General features: G+C 39.0%; 1 protein-coding gene across 10 annotated transcripts in view; it reads right to left on the bottom strand.

Annotated features, from left to right (window-relative positions):
• Positions 1-18,862, bottom strand: part of VSIG4 (V-set and immunoglobulin domain containing 4) — a 112,688-nt gene that overhangs the window by 74,828 nt on the left and 18,998 nt on the right. For 3 of the 10 annotated variants that reach the window (XM_075184544.1, XM_075184548.1, XM_075184546.1), the window contains 5 exons: positions 16,208-16,273; positions 15,197-15,250; positions 11,882-11,947; positions 10,625-10,690; positions 1,074-1,139 (listed from right to left, as the gene is read on the bottom strand). In XM_075184544.1, coding sequence (XP_075040645.1) covers positions 1,074-1,139; positions 10,625-10,690; positions 11,882-11,947; positions 15,197-15,250; positions 16,208-16,273 — 318 coding nt within the window. The remainder of the gene's footprint in view (positions 1-1,073; positions 1,140-10,624; positions 10,691-11,881; positions 11,948-15,196; positions 15,251-16,207; positions 16,274-18,862) is intronic. The other 7 variants (XM_075184547.1, XM_075184550.1, XM_075184549.1 and 4 more) reach the window with 4 other exon arrangements.

Genomic DNA, 18,862 nt, shown 5'->3' with positions numbered 1-18,862 from the left:
GTCTCAAATGATAGCCACACCCTGTTCGTACACTCTGGCAGTGTGGAATGTAAACCCATCTCTAGAAATCCTGCATTTGCTCCTGGTAATAATCTATTAAGGTATACTTCAAAGAGCGCTGTAGTGGAAACTATGGATATTAAGGAACAATGTCTAGTCCCTTCATAATTTTTATACAAAACCTCAAATTTGGAATTTAGTGGTCCTTTCAAGTTACACACACTGCAAAATGAATGTATTTTGTCCAATGTTTTTATTATGTGTCAGCCAGCTAATTTGACATCGTTATTGTCATTGCTCTTTATGGATAGTTGTAGTACATTTTAGAAAAGGTAATTTAAGAACCCAAATCTTGCACAACAATAATTCTTCTTCTGTAATGTGTCTACATTTAGCCAACTATGCCTAGTTTTGCAGAAAAGCAAATGGATCTGCAGCCAAGCGGACAGTGTTTGCAGAGGTGCAGCAGATTTTACCTACCAATGGAAGGAACTGGGCAGGTTGAGGACATTCCTTAGTAAATACAGATTAAGGGCATTAACCCACAAATCGACCATATAAGTTATGTACATCAAGTTATGTCCCAATGCTTATAAAGGGGTACACTGTGCATAGTTACATGTTGTTAAGACAGACCCATTGTCTCCTCACTCTCATAATTATCTAAGCCACAATTGAGGCAAACTGAGCACTATTTTAGGGAAAAACAAAAAAGGTGAGATGAATAAAGGGGTGGTCCAAAACTGATAGTAGGCTGGACTTGGATGTGACATTTTTACTTTTCCTAACTTAAGCCATTTTAGATCTGTCCACTAACCCCACAAACCTAGGGACATAACACATTTGCTGCAATTTTTACAAGTTTGGGAAGTAGGTGTGCACCTAGAAAAACGCACCTGGAAGACAAATAGGCGCACTTGCTCACTTACACTAGCATTATGGGTGCACAGATTTTGCCGTTCCTAAATGACCTTTCAATTTCAAACAACTACAGTTACATTATAGATAAATATAAAATACAGATTTATTTCCCAGTTGATAAAATATAGAGAAAATGTGGATAGCTATTTTACCTGTTATAATGGTAGTTTCTGCAGCAGTTGTGACTCCCAGGTCAGTTTTTTTAGTAGTGAGAATTTCTGTAGTAACACGAGATAAATTTGGTTTACTCATATCATCAACAATTTCATTGACCAAAAAGGACACTTCATAATATAAACAGACCCAATCTAGGGACATAGACACACACTTCTGCACAGTTCTCCCTAACACAAATTAACAACAAATACAGCATACACACAAGATAATTTTTCCAGGAAATTTTTTTTAGTGGATATATTTAGAGAAACAATAACGGGAGATAGCAAAGAGTTTTATCCATATAGAATTAGGCTGGGGACACACTACAGGTGGGGTACATTATTTGACTACAAAAATACAGGGTGTCTGCATAATGTTTTCTACTAAGGCTTAGACATTGTGCAGGTGCCAGGTCCTCGCATTACCACCTTAATAGCTGCAATGTAACTGTCGCCATTTTAAGTCATACTTGCCAACTTTTCCTTGTTGGCTTCAGGGAGATCCCGGGGGAGGTGGGCGTGCAGGGGCGGGGCTTGACAAATCGCATCATTTTGGCCCAGCCCCCTAAATGATTGTCACAATTTTGGCCAATTACAGCAGGGGGTGGGGCTAAGATGACACAATATTTGCGTCATTAAGCCTTGCCCCCCGCCACTTTATCTATTGCGGGGGCGAGAACCAGGAGGTTGCCCTGCTCTCCCGGGAGGTCTCCCAGAAATGCAGGAGTCTCAAAGACATTCCGGGAGAGTAGGCAACTATGCGTTAAAGAAAAGCCACTCTCTCTAGACACTTCAGTCTCTCTAGAGACTGAAGTGTCTTTTACATTTTTGTCTCCATTACTGAAGTTATGTTGTCTTATCTGTCAGTCTTTGATTAAATCTTGGTCTCCATGAAAATGGCCACCTCCATAGGCATCAATACATGGACATAGGACACAATTTCTGAACCGTGTAATCGTGCCACAGATGGCGAAGCCAACCACGGCTTGTACTGGCTCAGCATCAGGGAGAATGCCAGACTCTTCAGGGAGTGAGGGAGATCACCCCTATTTCAGGGAGTCTCCCTGACATTCAGGGAGAGTTGGCAAGTATGTTTTAAGTGACGTCCATCACAGTGCCGGATTGCTCTGCTGTCGGCTTTTATACCAAGCTTGCTGCAATATGATCGGGGAGTGCAAGCTGTCAGCCCGGAGGAAGGAGGGAGACGAGAGATGACCCTTCGGACATTTGTACAATAATTTATACTGTTATTTGTGACAGTTGTAATGAACATTTGATCCAATCAAGTTATTTGTGTTGGAATCGGCTGCCCCGCCTGTTAGCTTTGTGGAGAACCTGGCAATACGAGCGTCCCGTTCTACATATGTACCTATCCCGCCTACTTTAGTTTAGTATTCAACATCGACAGCTGACTCCTTCCAACCATACAGAGATAGGAGCGATTCATCTTACTCATGTGTAAGTAGTAGATTTTTTTCACTCGGGGTACTCGTAATTGATGCTGACTGCGGTTTTCTATCATTTGCATATCCTAACGGACCCTCTACTGAGGGACATGATATGTATGGAGTTGGATAAGTTCAGATACACTCGGAATATAGAGACTCTGTAGGATTGGACATAAAGAAATCAGAATTGGGATACCTGAGTATATAAATTTTCTCACTTACCATACTTGTACTATTGTATGTCACTACATATGTTCAAGCTACAATCCTTCAATATTGATCACTGTATTGTTATATCTATACATACATGTGATCTAGTTTATTATGTCTGTTAATCACACCATTTGTAAATTGGCTGTGCGCTGTAGTATTTTTGTTTTTGCTAGAAATGTTGTCTGTAAGTATTTCAGTTAGCCTCTATTTTCTATATGTCTACATTAGAAGAATCATCATTTTCATGTAGGTTTAAGTGTTGTCATTATTTTTGTAGTCCGAATAATGACTACCATTGCACACTACAGTGTTTTCAGCCAACTATCTGGCCAATCAAATGATAAACGACTGTTTGACCTGATATCGCATTAGTGTGTACACTGCAACGATGAACGATTTTCATTCCAAAGCTCATCATATGGCTTCATTTGATTTTTCGAATCGGACTAAAAATGTTGTTCAACGAAGAAACAATGGCACTCCAATTCTGCAGTGTGTATGCACTCATGATAAGCAGTGTTCATAGATCTCTATGGGGTCTGAAGAGTCAGGATCTTTTCAGCCTGATGGTTATGACACATGAAGAGCACAGATCTAAAGGTAAGCTATGTAAAACCTGTTCAGTGTGTACACATGAATTTGCAGACTGATTAGGACTTTTTTTTTTTCTGTCGTTGGTAAAATCGTTAAAGATGTCGCATCGAGAGAAGTTTTCTGGAGTGTGTTCCCAGCCTTAGAGACCTGTGATTTCCTCTTTGTTTAGTACAGAATATTTAAAGCCTTATTTAATAAAAAAAAAAATACTCATTTGGTCTCATGGTGTGCGGCCAGGCATGGGACAGACAGTATGCAGAGTAACAGCATACTGAGCTGCAATATCTCCCTCCCTTAGCTCAACAGTGTTCTGTGAGCAGAAATGTGGGGAATTAGTAGTAGTAATCAACTTGCATTATAAGCAATTTCATCATTAGGCTGTCAGTGAATGGCAGGCAAAGTTTTGTATCCTTTTTTAGTCTTATGTATATACAGGAATTCTTACTTTTCTCCTTTTCTCTAGACCAGAGCACTCCACTCCCTTATATATATATGTGTGTGTGTGTGTGTTGTATATGTATATATATTTAACATAGTTTCTATAATATTCTGTTATTTTAGAGATGAAACTTAAAACATTGATCTGTGCTTTCTGTTCAATTATGCATCTTTCCCTATCCGTATCACCGTCTTTCTTGCCATAACCATCCCCTTTTGCCATTATAGTCATCATTTCCTACTATCATGATCATTGTTTCCCTCCATCACGGTCTTCCCATCATCTCTCGTCCTTATACCTATCTCATCATCATCCACTCTGCTCAGCAGCTTGAGCAATCTCCCCCTCCACATCTACAACCCTTCACTGTACCTCTTCACCTTCTTCTGCCCATCCCTGTTCCCTTTACATTTTACCTCCACATCCCACTAACTTGCCTAATCAAACACTTACCTCCCCTTAGGTACCCCACATCTCACAATATGTATTGCGCATCCTAACTCACTCCCTATTATCAGTTCTTCCCCCCTTACTTACACTCCCCACTCACCCCATATCTTCCAACCCTTGGTCCCCCTTATCCACACTTTCTGCATCCACCTGTCACAAATCACCCTACGAGTTGAGTTATCAGAACCTGTTGTTTACAAGAGCTTCACCTAAAGCAACCACCTTCCCATAGAACCAGATATGTCCGTCGGTACTTGGTTGTCCCCAGGACTTATTCTCGAGTAGTGATAACTCAACTCAAGTGGGTAGGCACCACAGAGGACTTGACAGTGGAATGCTGAGCAGAGATACTATATCTATGGTAACAAGGATGTAGGATACACATGGACCAGATTAAGCAGGAACAATGAGTTAGGAACAGTATGCAGTACCAACCTCCACCAGTATAACAGATTGGCAGTGTGGAGTAGAGGATGCTGTAGTACCAGCTGTGGCCTGTGTGAGATGCAGCTAGAAAGCAGCACAGTCTCAGGGAAAATGCCAGAGAAAGATAGAGCAGTATATATGTACTGTGAAACACTGCTGACACAGATGAGTCTGGTGGAGCAGATAGCTGGACCATGATCCTGCGGCTGGGAGGTGATCTCTCAGACGAAAAGGCAAAGTCAGAATCCAGGCAGATGTCAGGGTCACGAGCAAACAAGCAAGGTCAGTATTCAGGCAGAGGTCACAACGGATATAAATCAGGAAAACAGGCACACTATTCACAGAAACAGGTACACAATGAAGCAAGCGTGTGAATGCTATAACCGTCAATTCCGAGTGAGATGTTCCTAACACCACCACTCCTCCCACCTCCCAAACCTTTTCCTTCCTGGCATATCTGCTTCCATCTTATCCAAATCTCCCTACTTCTCTCTCTCCCTTCTTCTGTGATCCTCTATTCGCAATTTTTTTTAATCATTTCCCAACTTCCTTTATTCTCCTTACTATTACCAAAACCTGGTCCTCTCTTTCCATCTCCTTCTTTGAGCTTCATTCCAATTGTTTAATCCATCTTTATGTTCCTGTCATCTACCATCCTGCTGGTCCTTACCAGCTTTGTCCCGTCAAAATTCCATTCCTCACTTCTTCATTTGGCATTTTCTATTGAACTTCCTCATACATCCACTATAGCGGTCAGTTCCTATATCTCATCTTCTGCCACCTCAGTGCTTACTCCATTTTCTCCAACTCACCCTAACAAATCTTCAAACACAACCTTCTTTTCTTGAGTTTCTCTGTTCCTCTTGCACCACTCCCATCACCCAAATCCACACACACTCGGCATCATCTTGATAGTCTTGACATTACCATTTTGTCTTCCATAGTTGAACTACTCCTCTCTCCAGTCACTGCTCTGTCATTGCCCAATCTGGATATCTCCCTGAATAACAGCACACTTAACACAGCCTTAACTCAACCACCCCTGTCATCACTCACAGCCTCCACCAATCTAAACCCCCAGCCATGGGGCTCAAACCAGCCGTTACTTAAGAATTTCTCCCAAATCACAGGTGGAAGAAATTTCTCTATAATGCTGAATTTCATTTAATTTTTTGTGCCTCACAACTTCGCCATCACTCTTACAAACTATTTTAAGTCTTTTATTTCCACCCAGTCTTCCAACCCCTATTACAACTTTTTCACTATAAACTCCCTCTTCTGCTAATTCTATACTCCTCTCACCTCCTACTTTACAGCCCTAGACTTTGCTACCCATTTCAACTTCAAAATTGACACCATCTGTCAAGAAATCTTCTCCCAGGTCCCCCCTGATTTACAAACAACATCCGCTCTACCTGACTCACCATCTGTTCCTTCGACCATCTGTTCTATTATCTCCTCCCGCCTCCACTAACCTCCTTAACATCATACCCTCTCACCTCTTCTGCTCCCTCTCTCACAACACCTGTCTGCACCTACATACAACATTAATCTGAATAATATCCATATATTAGGTCCATTGTTACCACCATATACCCAGTACTGTGTGTATCTCTTAGCATTCAATCTAGAAGTGCCTTTTATAGATCCAAATATAAAGCAGGATCCAAAATGAATTCCTCAGATACAGTATTGTTCTACTTTAAGGGCAACTTTAAGGGCAAGTAACAAAAACAATAGTGAGTTCTGGTGGCTTCAGATGAAACTATCTGAGACTATTCCTAACAATGCTCTTGATTCACCTATCCTCGAAAAAATAGCTTTTGACCCTCTCTCTCTCTAACGACAGTTAAATTTCTCTCCCATTCCACTCCAATCACATGACACACATCTCCTTTCACTCCATTCTCAGCCCACCCAAATTAGGTTTCTGTTTCCTTTAATCAAAATAGACTGCCCTTAAAAAAGTTGCCATGATCTTCCCTCTGCAAAGTCTACAAATCACTTGTCCTTAGTCATACTTCTAGACATCTCTGTTGGTTTTGACACTGTTTACCAATTTCTCTTCAAGCACAACCTTTACACCACTGGCTATTGTAGCACAATTTCCCCATAGTTCCCTTCCTGTCCATCTGCTCCTTCTCTTTTCCAACCTCCAGCTGCTCTTCCCCTCCTCTCCCTTTAACTGTTGGGTTCACACAACGCTTCATTCTCAAACCTCTGCTCTCTTACTGTACACTACCTACTTAGTGATATAATTATTCTCCCTCAGTCTCCAAATACCACCTCTAAGCTGATGACAATCGCTCTCCATTCTCCCTTCTCTCATGTGTCCTGTTGTCTCTCTGCTGTCTCCTCATCGATGTTGCATGTTACCTAAAGCCAGGGCCGGACTGGCCATCTGGCACTTCTGGCAAATGCCAGAAGGGCCGATGGCCAGATGGGCCGGTTGCTAGCTGGCCGGCCCCATCGCTCAGCGCAAAGACTGTCATGCCAGAATTCCTGCATGACAGTCTGTGCGCTGAGAAATGAGGCCGGCTGTATACTTACTTCCTGGTGGCCGCGCGTCCTCTTCTCCCCTCCTCTTCTATGAATGGATCTGGCTATGTCACATGGGACGCGCACCACGTGATAGGTGCCGTCCCATGTGATAGGAGAGACTGCACAGCGCGCCGCGGAGCGCACAAGGTAAGGAGGGAGGGGGGGGGAGTTTATGTGCCAGATTATGTAAAGTATGTGGGTGCCAGATTATGTAAAGTATGTGGGTGCCAGGGTATGTAAAGTATGTGGGTGCCAGATTATGTAAAGTATGTGGGTGCCAGGGTATGTAAAGTATGTGGGTGCCAGGGTATGTAAAGTATGTGGGTGTGACAGGGTATGTAAAGTATGTGGGTGCCAGGGTATGTAAAGTATGTGGGTGCCAGGGTATGTAAAGTATGTGGGTGCCAGGGTATGTAAAGTATGTGGGTGCCAGGGTATGTAAAGTATGTGGGTGCCAGGGTATGTAAAGTATGTGTGTGTGACAGGGTATGTAAAGTATGTGGGTGTGACAGGGTATGTAAAGTATGTGGGTGCCAGGGTATGTAAAGTATGTGGGTGCCAGATTATGTAAAGTATGTGGGTGCCAGGTTATGTAAAGTATGTGGGTGCCAGGGTATGTAAAGTATGTGTGTGTGACAGGGTATGTAAAGTATGTGGGTGCCAGGGTATGTAAAGTATGTGGGTGCCAGATTATGTAAACTATGTGGGTGCCAGGTTATGTAAAGTATGTGGGTGCCAGGGTATGTAAAGTATGTGGGTGCCAGGGTATGTAAAGTATGTGGGTGCCAGGGTATGTAAAGTATGTGTGTGTGACAGGGTATGATTATAGTGTGTACGTGTGTGACAGTGAAAATATAGTATGTTTTGTGTGTGACAGGGTATGACTATTGTATGTGTGTGGGGGCCGGCGTATGACCATAATGTGTGTGTGTGTGTGGGGGCCGGTGTATGACCATAATGTGTGTGTGGGGGGGGTCAGTGTATGACCATAATGTGTGTGTGTGGGGGGGTCAGTGTATGACCATAATGTGTGTGTGTGTGTGTGGGGGGGGGCCGGCGTACAACTATAATGTGTGTGTGTGTGGGGGGGGGGATCGGTGTATGACTATAATGTGTGGATGGGGGGGGTCTTAATATAATGTGGGAGGTAGGCTGTTTAATCTAATGGTGAATTGCAGGTAGGGGCTAATTATTGGGTGCTATTCAATTTGTGGGGGGATGGAGGGGCAATTTAATAGTGGGGCCTATCAATTTAAGATGGGGTGATTGGATTTTTAATTTAATGCTGGGGTGGTTTGGGAGCTATTAATTGAATGTGGGGCTGTGTGTGGAAAATGAGGTCTATTTATTAAATGTGATTATGAGTTATTTAATGCCTGGGGTGGTTGTAGGAAATGGATATATTTATTAAACTTAAATGCTATTTAATTTCTTGCTGGGGTTGTTTTGAGAGAGGAAAATATTTTTATTTATTAAATGGGAATGCTATTTAATGTCAGAGCTAGTTGGAGGGAAATAGATTTATTTATCAAATGTGAATACTAGTATTTTAATGAGTGGCTGCAGTGAGGCCTAATTTTAAAACGTGGATGCTATATTGATTTAACACCAGGGCTAAATTTCATTTACTCATGTACTTTTTCTCCTAATAGGGCATCCAACATTCCAGGATCCAGACAAGCAGCAACTGATCTAAAGACACCAGCAGCCACAAGTGGTGACCATGACAAGACAGGTAGGAGAGACCAGGACAGTCTGCCAACTGTTCTGAATTTGGTGGGTGACTGTCCCGCTTAGTCAGGATTTGGTCTGACTACAAGAACAGTTGGGAGATATGTCCTACTTCACACTGTACTGCTTATTAAGGCAGAACTGCGTGCACCTAACAGTAGTGCACACAGTATTGCCTGTGTATTTGTCAAAAATTTGTCTAGTAGCCAAATTACATTATAGGAGCCCCTATGACTTAAGTGCCGGGCCCCCGAGCCTTAATCCAGTTCTGGTCAGCAGGAGGAATTTGTGCTCCCAGTTCCGCCCAGTACAAAGCCTGCAGAGCAAGCCGAGGAGCTCTAAGTCTCATGAGATTTATTAATCTCATGAAACTAAGAGCTTCCCTGCTCACTCTACAGGAATGTCAGCAGCATCAGAAGCATAGATAAGTACAGTGGGCTGGGGGTGTCATAATGTATCTGGGGGGTGGCGTAATGTGGATGGGGAGGGTCTGATAAATGTAATGTTTTATTATAATGTATGTATCAACGCACCATTTTGACCACGCCCCCAACATAATGTAGCTACGCCCTTGGCGGCACCGCCACTGCACTGTCGCACACATTTTTTTCAACAGAGGTGGGCCTGTGTGCTTTAAATGCCAGGGCTGATTTTTAGTCCCAGTCCGGCCCTGCCTAAAGCTCAATATATCTAAAACTGAACTTATCTTCTTCTCTCCCTCTTGAGTCCCCGATCCTACCTACAACCATCTCTTCATGGTCAGCATTACCCTCTTCTCTGTTCCTCATTTCCGCAGCCTGGATATCATCTCCAGGTTCTACTGGTATGGGCATAAATCATAAATTATTTTGTTCCTTATCACTGTACAAATCATTAAAAGCTGTTCTGTAAATGTATCGATTTTCATCTATTATTTAAATATCAAAACTGTACTTTTAAAATGTACTCCAATCAATTATGTAGCTAAAGGTCCCTGGGTCACTGTGTAAAACTTGACCCAGGACCTCTGAATATTTACCTACCAGTAATAACATCTACCAGACACACATTACATCCAATTGTTTCTCAGATATTTTGCCCACATTGAAGCTCATTTACTAACATTACACAACAGCCAATTAGTACTTGTTTTCTTTTTGTATAGCACAAACTAGACAATGAAAGCAAGTGCCTGATTAGTAGCACCTAAGTACAGTATTAGTAAATAAGCACTACTGCCATGTGATAGAAATTAATCTGGTTCTGAGATTTCCTGAGAATGCTTTTCTAAACTTGTCATAATGATCACAAGGTGGGACTTCTGCCCACTTAACATATAGCGCTTTGCTCCAATTACCTCTGGGCCAGGTTGCAATTGCTAAATACTATTAAATGATTTTCACGTGTTACTCATCTGAAAATATATTGCATCCAAAACATAATTTTTCAGATACTGCAGATTTACATAAATCTTTACTATTATTTATTGTAATTTTTTTTTTTTTAAAGCACTGACATATTATGGAGTGCAGTACTTGAGGGGGTCATGACACAAACAAATTACAATCTAAGAAGTGTGGGAAACACTTGATACATAGGAAATCAGAATAAGTTTCAATTCTTACATTTATATATTGTTATTTTGATATTAAAAGCAATATTAGAACTCAATCTTAGCTACCAATGTGTTTTACAGGTGTAAAAGAATATGTACAATCACTTACTTGTTAGAATTTCAGGCTCTTTGGTAGTAGCAATTCTTACATTGGGTTTATTAGTAACAGGTTTAACTAAAATGATAAAGCATAAATCCAGGCTTTGATTTGTATAGTGAGAGCTAAATTTTTATGAAACAAAAGTGTTTTAAAGATCGTTGCCACAATAACCACACAAGGGAATTAATTACTTTTAATTATAGTTGTTATGGCTCTTGACACATATTTACTATATTTGCACATTAATGACCTGATTCAAGTCCGGTCGTAGAACCATTTGTGTAGTATATCTTCCATTAGTTCACACTGTGCATATCTGCACACATCTGACACGTATGACCACTTATGATTTGAGAGGTGGAATAGAGGAGGGAAGAGCCGGACTAACGTAGGCCATGTACAGAAAGGGTGTATTGACACAAACACATCTCATCCAAATAATGTATATATTGTAAGTGTGCTTGTTTCCAGCCATATCTTATACACCTGCTACAGGGCAAGTGTATATGCCACTGTCATGCCTTGTTCCTCAGGGCTGTATCCTGTCTCTCATGCTATTTGCAACCTACATGCTACCACTGGGTGAAATAAGCAGATGTCATGGTCTGGACTACCACTGCTATGCGGACGAAATTCAACTGTATCTATCCTTTATTCCAGGTACTAACAACTCAATACCAATCCTTAATCATCTTCATTATCATATATATATATATATATATATATATATATATATATATATATATAGCGCCAACGTTTCCTTAGTGCTTTACAGCTGGGGACAAACACAGTAATAAACAAACTGGGTAAAGCAGACAAAGAGGTGAGATGACTGTTTAGCTGAGCTCCAAGAAAAGAGAGGTTCTTCTGATAAGAGGTTCACACCAAATAACAAAATTACAGCTGTGCCAACCAATTGAGATTAATCTTTGGAGTTCAAAGTTGCAAAACTCTGATCATGTGTGGAATCTGGGTGTTTTACTTGATAGGGGATTAACATTAAACATCAGGTTTCAGTCATGATCAAATCCTCATTCTTTCATCTGAAGAGCACTGACATATTATGCAGCGCAGTACTTGAGGGGGTCATGACACAAACAAATTACAATCTAAGAAGTGTGGGAAACACTTGATAAATAGGATATTGTAGTAGGTTTCAATTCTTTCAATTAGATATTGCTATAATGATATTAAAAGCAACTGTAGAACTCAATCTTAGCTATCGGTGTGTTTTACAGGTGTAACAGAATATGTACAATCACTTACTTGTTAGAATTTCAGGCTCTTTGGTAGTAACAATTCTTACATTGGGTTTATTAGTAACAGGTTTCACTAAAATGATAAAGCATAAATCCAGGTTTTGATTTGTACAGTGAGAGCTACTTTTTTATGAAACAAAAGTGTTTTAAAGATCATTACCACAATAACCACACAAGGGAATTAATTATTTTTAATTATAATTGTTATGGCTCTTGACACATATTTACTATATTTGCACATTAATGACCTGATTCAAGTCCGGTCGTACAACCATTTGTGTAGTGTATCTTCCATTAGTTCACACTGTGCATATCTGCACACATCTGACACGTATGGCCCTTTATGATTTGAGAGGTGGAATAGGGGAGGGAAGAGCCGGACTAACGTAGGCCATGTACAGAAAGGAATTATTGACACAAACACATCTTATCCAAACACTGTATATATTGTAAGTGTGCTTGTTTCCAGCCATATCTTATACACTTGCTACAGGGCAAGTGTATATGCCACTGTCATGCCTTGTTCCTCAGGGCTGTATCCTGTCTCTCATGCTATTTGCAACCTACATGATACCACTGGGTGAAACAAGCAGATGTCATGCCCTGGACTACCACTGCTATGCGGACGAAACTCAACTGTATCTATCCTTTATTCCAGGTACTGACAACCCAATACCAATCCTAAATGACTGTTTAGCTTAGCTCCAAGAGTGGATGAATGGCAGTTGGTTGAGATTTAATCCTAATAAAAGAGAGGTTCTTATGATAAGAGGTTAACACCAAATAACAAAATTACAGCTGTGCCAACCAATTGGGACTAAACTTGGGAGTTCAGAGTTGCAAAACTCTAATCATGTGTGGAATCGGGTGTTTTACTTGATTGTGTATTAAATTAAACATCAGGTTTCAGCCATGATCAAATCCTCATTCTTTCATCTGAAGAACATAGCCAGACACAAGTATGTGATTCCTGCAGAAGTTCTCCCTACACTCATACATGCATATGTATACTGACGACTAGACTACTGCAATGCACTTTTTTGACGCTCCCAAGGACAGAACTGCACAGCTTGCTGCTGGTACAAAATACAGCAGCCAGGCTGCTAAGTTACCAGCCCGTTCCTGCAACAAAACAACTGTATTTCTACCTGTATTCAAATCATGATAAATCTTTAGAAAAACTTTGATATGAAAATGAGCAGAACTATGCAAAAATTGCATAGTCTTTTTAAATATACGTGGATCTGACCTTGAATAAGGCCTTAAACGCCTATTTTACCATACTACATTGTAACATAGTAACATAGCTGATGAAGTTGAAAAAAGACACCAGTCCATCAAGTTCAACCTATTTTGGATCTCTTGTTATTCCTCTCTTATATTTGAAATTGATTCAGACAAAGTAACCACCAATCTGTTTCAATATGGTAAAATCCCTCCTGTCCCAATATTGCAGTCCTATTTCTCCCTGGATCCACTACTATCCTTCATTTTAATTAACGGTCGCAACCCTGGATACCCTTTTCCGCTAAAAAATTTGTTTGACTCTTTCTTAAACATATCAATTGAATCTGCTATCACAACCGTCCCTGGCAGTGAATTCGATATCTTGACCAACCTTTCTGTAAAGAACCCATTCCTTTGCTTGTGGTGAAACTTCTTCTCCTCTAACCTTTGGGGGGTTACTGCGTGTCTTGTGTACAGTCCTTGGGGTAAAAATTTCCATGAAAGTTCTCTGTATTGACCCTTAATGTATTTGTACATAGTAATGATATCCCCTGTTAGAAGCCACTTTCTCAAGTAAACATGCCTAAACTGGCTAACCTTTTCTCATACCTTAATGACTCCATACCCTTTATCAATTTTGTCGCCCTTCACTGTACCCTTTCTAGTTTCAAAATGTCTGTATTCAAGATGAGGTCTTAGCAATGATTTATAAAGCGGCAAAATTACACAGTTTTCTCTTGCATCTATGCCCATTTTTATACAAGCCAATACTTTTTTGGCCCTTGCAGCTGCTGCTTGACATTGAGTACTATTGCTAAGTTTACTGTCTACATGCACTCCCAAATCTTTTTCCATTATAAATTCCCTTAAATTTATCTTTGATTTTATTCTATAAAAGTTTTTTACTGTTTTTGGAAACTGCAACTGTGTAGTACAAAGGGTCTTTTGTGATTTCATGGACCTACTTCTGCAACTGATTTTACAGAAATCCTCATGAATAAATAGGTCAAAATGCACCTACCAATGGGAGAACTTTGGGTGATTGGTGTATGCCTTGCAGAGTGCTGATTAAACACACAAGTGAAGTTGAAAAATGAGATTTACTTATGTAGGTCTGGATTTGTTTTAATGAGCTGGAGTGTTTGACAATGGTGTGTTTAGAAACCAATCAATCAGTCAATAAATAAATAAATAATAAAACAGACAAAAATGATCTGCTACAAAAAGCAAACAATCTTTTTATTGCTAAACTTGCACTTCCCCAATGTAAGTTACAAAAGCAATTAGTTTCTTTGTGGAAACTGTATACATGTCATGAAGTCCAATTCTCCAGTATTAATGACTTCACACAGGACATTTCAATAAATTCTTTGCTGCCAAAATATGCATATATTATATTAAATGTGCATTTTTTCAGCCAGTTAATGTTATCTTAATAAATCTACTAAATGTAATTTTGAATAAAATTATATTGCCCTTAAAGCATTATATTCCAGACATGGCTTACCGAGAACATTGACAAGCTTACAAATAAGGAAGCATGAAAATCTAACATATAGTTTACAGCGTTTAGAGACCTTTGTGTTGAACCGTTGTTTATAATCATCAGTTCAAAATGGCAGCTGTGCACAATGTCATACCTCCAATCTCCAACCAGTTGAATTAGATATCACTGCTGCCCTTATTATTATCATTATTAGTAGCCTTTATTTATATGGAGCCACAGGGTGCCCACGGCACCGTACATATTACAAACAATTGACCATACAGGGTAAAACAGAACAGTAAATTATTGTTATGCTACTAGCATTAATGTCACATATATAAAATATTATCATGGTATGGAAAATTTTAGACATATATGTGTCAAATTTACAGAATAGATTTTCACTAAGGATCACTTTTTGTTTAACAGCCCTTTAATATCAGAACATTGTATGGATACAATACACAATCAGTTTTTTTGCATTCTTAAAAAAAAGTGAAATATAATAAAGGAATTAAACTAAAATTGTTATGATTATATTTCTGATTATTATGAATATTTGCTATTAGTGTAATTCACAAGTAGTATACAATGTGTACAATCACTTACTTGTTCCTTTGATAGTAACAATTCTTACATCGGTTTGATCAGTAACAGGCTTCACTAAGATAATAAAGAATAAATAGAGGTCATTTTGAACTGTGCAAACAAAAAGTACCTACTGAACAAGGCAAGCATTTAAAACTTGAACATAGAAAGTTAAAGTGATACAAAGCTGAGTACTTTGAACACCAAAGCAAGACACAAAACATTGGAAAGAAAATCAAGAGCTAAAATTACTAAATGGCGGGTTTGAAAAAGTGGAGATGTTGCCTAGAGCAACCAATCAGATTCTAGTTATCATTCTTTTAGTATATTCTATAAAATAACAGCTAGACTCTGGTTCCTATAGGCAGCATCTCCAGTTTTTCAAACCCGCAGTTTAGTAATATACCCCCAAGACTCATTGCAGGTTTCAAAAGTATTCGAGAACCAATATTTATAATTTCCATTATGCTCAGTTTGCATTATGGTTATTTACGATTTTTCAAAAGTACAAATAAAAAAATGCTTAAATGTGACATTAAGGACCAACTTTTGCATCAGTGCACCTGTTTTCACAGATCCTTATGGACATGCAGGCCAAAATGTTGATATCTATGGGAGTACAACAGTTTGAACCTGCCATTGGGAGGATAGGTGCTTGCCTTGCTGAGTACGGATTAAACACGCAGAAGCCTAGATTTTGACCAAAATTTTAAAAACGAGAGTTCATTATGTGAGATTTGATTAATTTAATAAATTGGCGGGGATGAAGAAGGTACATTTAGGGTAGTGATCAAAGTGTTCCAAAACATAAAAACATTTGTCATAGCATGGATCTTTAGATATACATTTGTAATTATTACAAAATGCATTTTAATTAAGAATCAAACTTAAGTTTAATGGAACTTTAATATCAAAACATTGACCAGATACAGTATATACTCAGTTTTCTTGCACCCATTAGAGACAAGTGAAATCTAATAGTAAAGTAAGTAAATGAATATTCTTATAATTATAAGGTGTACAATCACTTACTTGTTGTAACTTCAGGTTGTTTGGTAGTAACAATTATTACATCGGGTTTATCAGTAGTAGGTTTCACTAAGATAATAAAGCATAAATAGTGGTTGTTATAGGCTGTGTAGTGTGTGATCTTGCTTTTAGAGAATCAAAACAGTGCAAACAAAAGATCCTGCTGTACAAGACAAGATGCTAATATATGAACATTGAAAACTACAAAACCAATACAAAACTGAAGTGCTACCAACACCAAAGAAAAACACAAAGTATGGGAAAGAGAATAAACACTCAGGGCCTGATGCTGAGTTAAGAACAAAGAAAAAAAAAGGCGCAAATTTGCACCTTGGCAAACCCATGTTGCATTAGAGGGGGATGTAAATTTAAAATGAAGAGACAGATTTCTGGTTGTGATACAGCAGGTTATAGATCAGCTTTAATTGGGTTGGGTACAATTTAACTATTACCACTATTCCGACAACTATAAACGCTACCACTAAATCCCGAAATGATGAAAAAACGTTGTGAAAATAAACAGGCTTACCTTGAATCCGACGCTGAACATCTCCAATGAAAGCAGCATGATGACAACAAGTGATTCCGATTCAACAAGTGGTCGGCAATGCAGGCGACGTCCTTCAATAGAAATTTAAAGCGGCAATGTCGGCTTAAGTGTTTAAGCACTAATCCTCGCGGGTCCCCACATTGCCGTTTTAAATTTCTATTGACAAATGTTGTGCTGACGTCAGCTTGCACTGCCGACCACTTATTAAATCGAAATCACTTGCTGTCATCATGCTGCTTTCATCGGAGATGTCCATTGTTGAGTTGAAGGTAAGTCTGTTTATTTTCACATCGTTTTTTCATCATTTCGGATTTTAGTTGTAGGGTTTATAGTTGTCGGAATAGTGGTAATCGTAAAAACGATTACCACCGCTTTAATTTCAGCATAAAAATAAAACTATAAATAATTTCTGTGCTACCTGAAAAAACAGCCAGTATTTCTTTGCATTCAAAAGAAAAATTAATTTGTACCCCTTACAGTGTAACATGGTTTGTCCAGGTGCAAATTTGCTTCTTTTTTTGCTTTGCTCCTAACTCAGCATCAGGCCCTCAGTGCTAATATTAAATGATAAACAAGAAGATAACCAATATTTATCATTGTCGCTAAGGCTCATTTACGATAATGCAAAAGTGCAAATATACAGCGCAATTGCCCTTTGGTGACATCAAAGATCTACTTTTCTTCTATTTAGTGGTTTTAATCTGTACTGGAAAAAAGGGTGGAGGGATTATCCCCTATCAGCCAAGTAATAGTGTTGTATTAGTTTATATTTATTTTCTATATTATATGATCAATTTCACTATATATTTAAATAATCTAAGATATCTTGAGGTATTTACAGAGTATCAATATAATATTGACCTATCTATAAATTAGATAAGGTATAATTCATAAGTTCTCCCCTGTCTGTCCTATGAAGTTTCTAGTAATTAAATTTTATTTTTCTTAGTAACTAGCTCCAGGAGTAATTCCAGAGGACTGGAAACGAGCAAATGTAGTCCCATTGCACAAAAGTGGAAGCAAGGAAGAGGCAAGCAACTACCGACCAGTGAACCTGACATCAGAAGTAGGGAAATTAATGGTAACTTACAGGATCCCAAACAACATGGATTTACTGGGGGAGATCATGTCAAATAAATCTTATTGACTTTTTTTGACTGGGTGACTAAAGTAATAGATCAAGGGGGAGAGGGTGTAGATGTAGCTTTTTTAGACTTCAGTAAGGCTTTTGACACTGTCCCACATTGCAGACTGTTAAATAAACTCGAATGCTTGGAATTGAATTCTAAGATGGTTCAATGAATAAGATCTTGATTACAGGATAGAAAACATAGGGTTGTAGTAAATGGAGTGCATTCACAGGAGGGAAAGGTTACCAGTTGAGTACTCCAGGGGTCCGTACTTGGACCAGTGAGTTTTATTATCTTTATTGGTGACATTGCAAATGGTATTGAAGGAAGAAAAACTGAGTAGACACATCAGGAGGGGTTAAACAAATGATTGATGATCTAGGTAGACTAGAGGACAGGTCAACAGTGTGGTAACTACAGTTTATTGCCAAAAAATGCAAAACAATGGGTCTCAAAAACCCAAAGTCTAAATATAGTATTAACGGCACTATTATGGAAACTACTGAGGAGGGAAAGGATCTAGGAGTCACTCTTTTATGTGATTTAAAGGCAGGTAATCAATGTAACAAAGCAATAAGAAAGGCAAATCAGATGCTCCGTTGCATAGGGAGAGGAATTAGTAGCACAAAGAAAGAAGTAATAATGCCACTATATAGGTCATTGGTACGGCCTTATCTAGAATACTGTGTTCAGTTCTGTAAGACATTTCTCCAGAAGGATATAAATAAATTACATACTGTACAAAGAAGGGAAACTAAAAGGGCGCTTGGTCTACAGCACAAAGCTGATCCGGAAAGGCTAAAAGATTTTAATATGTATAGTTTGAAGCAAAGAAGGGATAAGGGGGACATTATAGAAATGTAAATATATCAAATGATTTAACAAGGTACAGGAGGAAAACATTCTTCAAAGTAAGAGAAATTGGAGGGAAGTAGGTTAAGAGGAATTTTGAGGAAAAATTGCTACACAGAAAGGGTA

Source organism: Mixophyes fleayi, chromosome 9 (genome assembly GCF_038048845.1).
Source record: "Mixophyes fleayi isolate aMixFle1 chromosome 9, aMixFle1.hap1, whole genome shotgun sequence".
Taxonomy (NCBI): domain Eukaryota; kingdom Metazoa; phylum Chordata; class Amphibia; order Anura; family Limnodynastidae; genus Mixophyes; species Mixophyes fleayi.
Note: the sequence above shows the minus strand (reverse complement) of the source record. Positions and strands in the feature narration are given on the sequence as shown.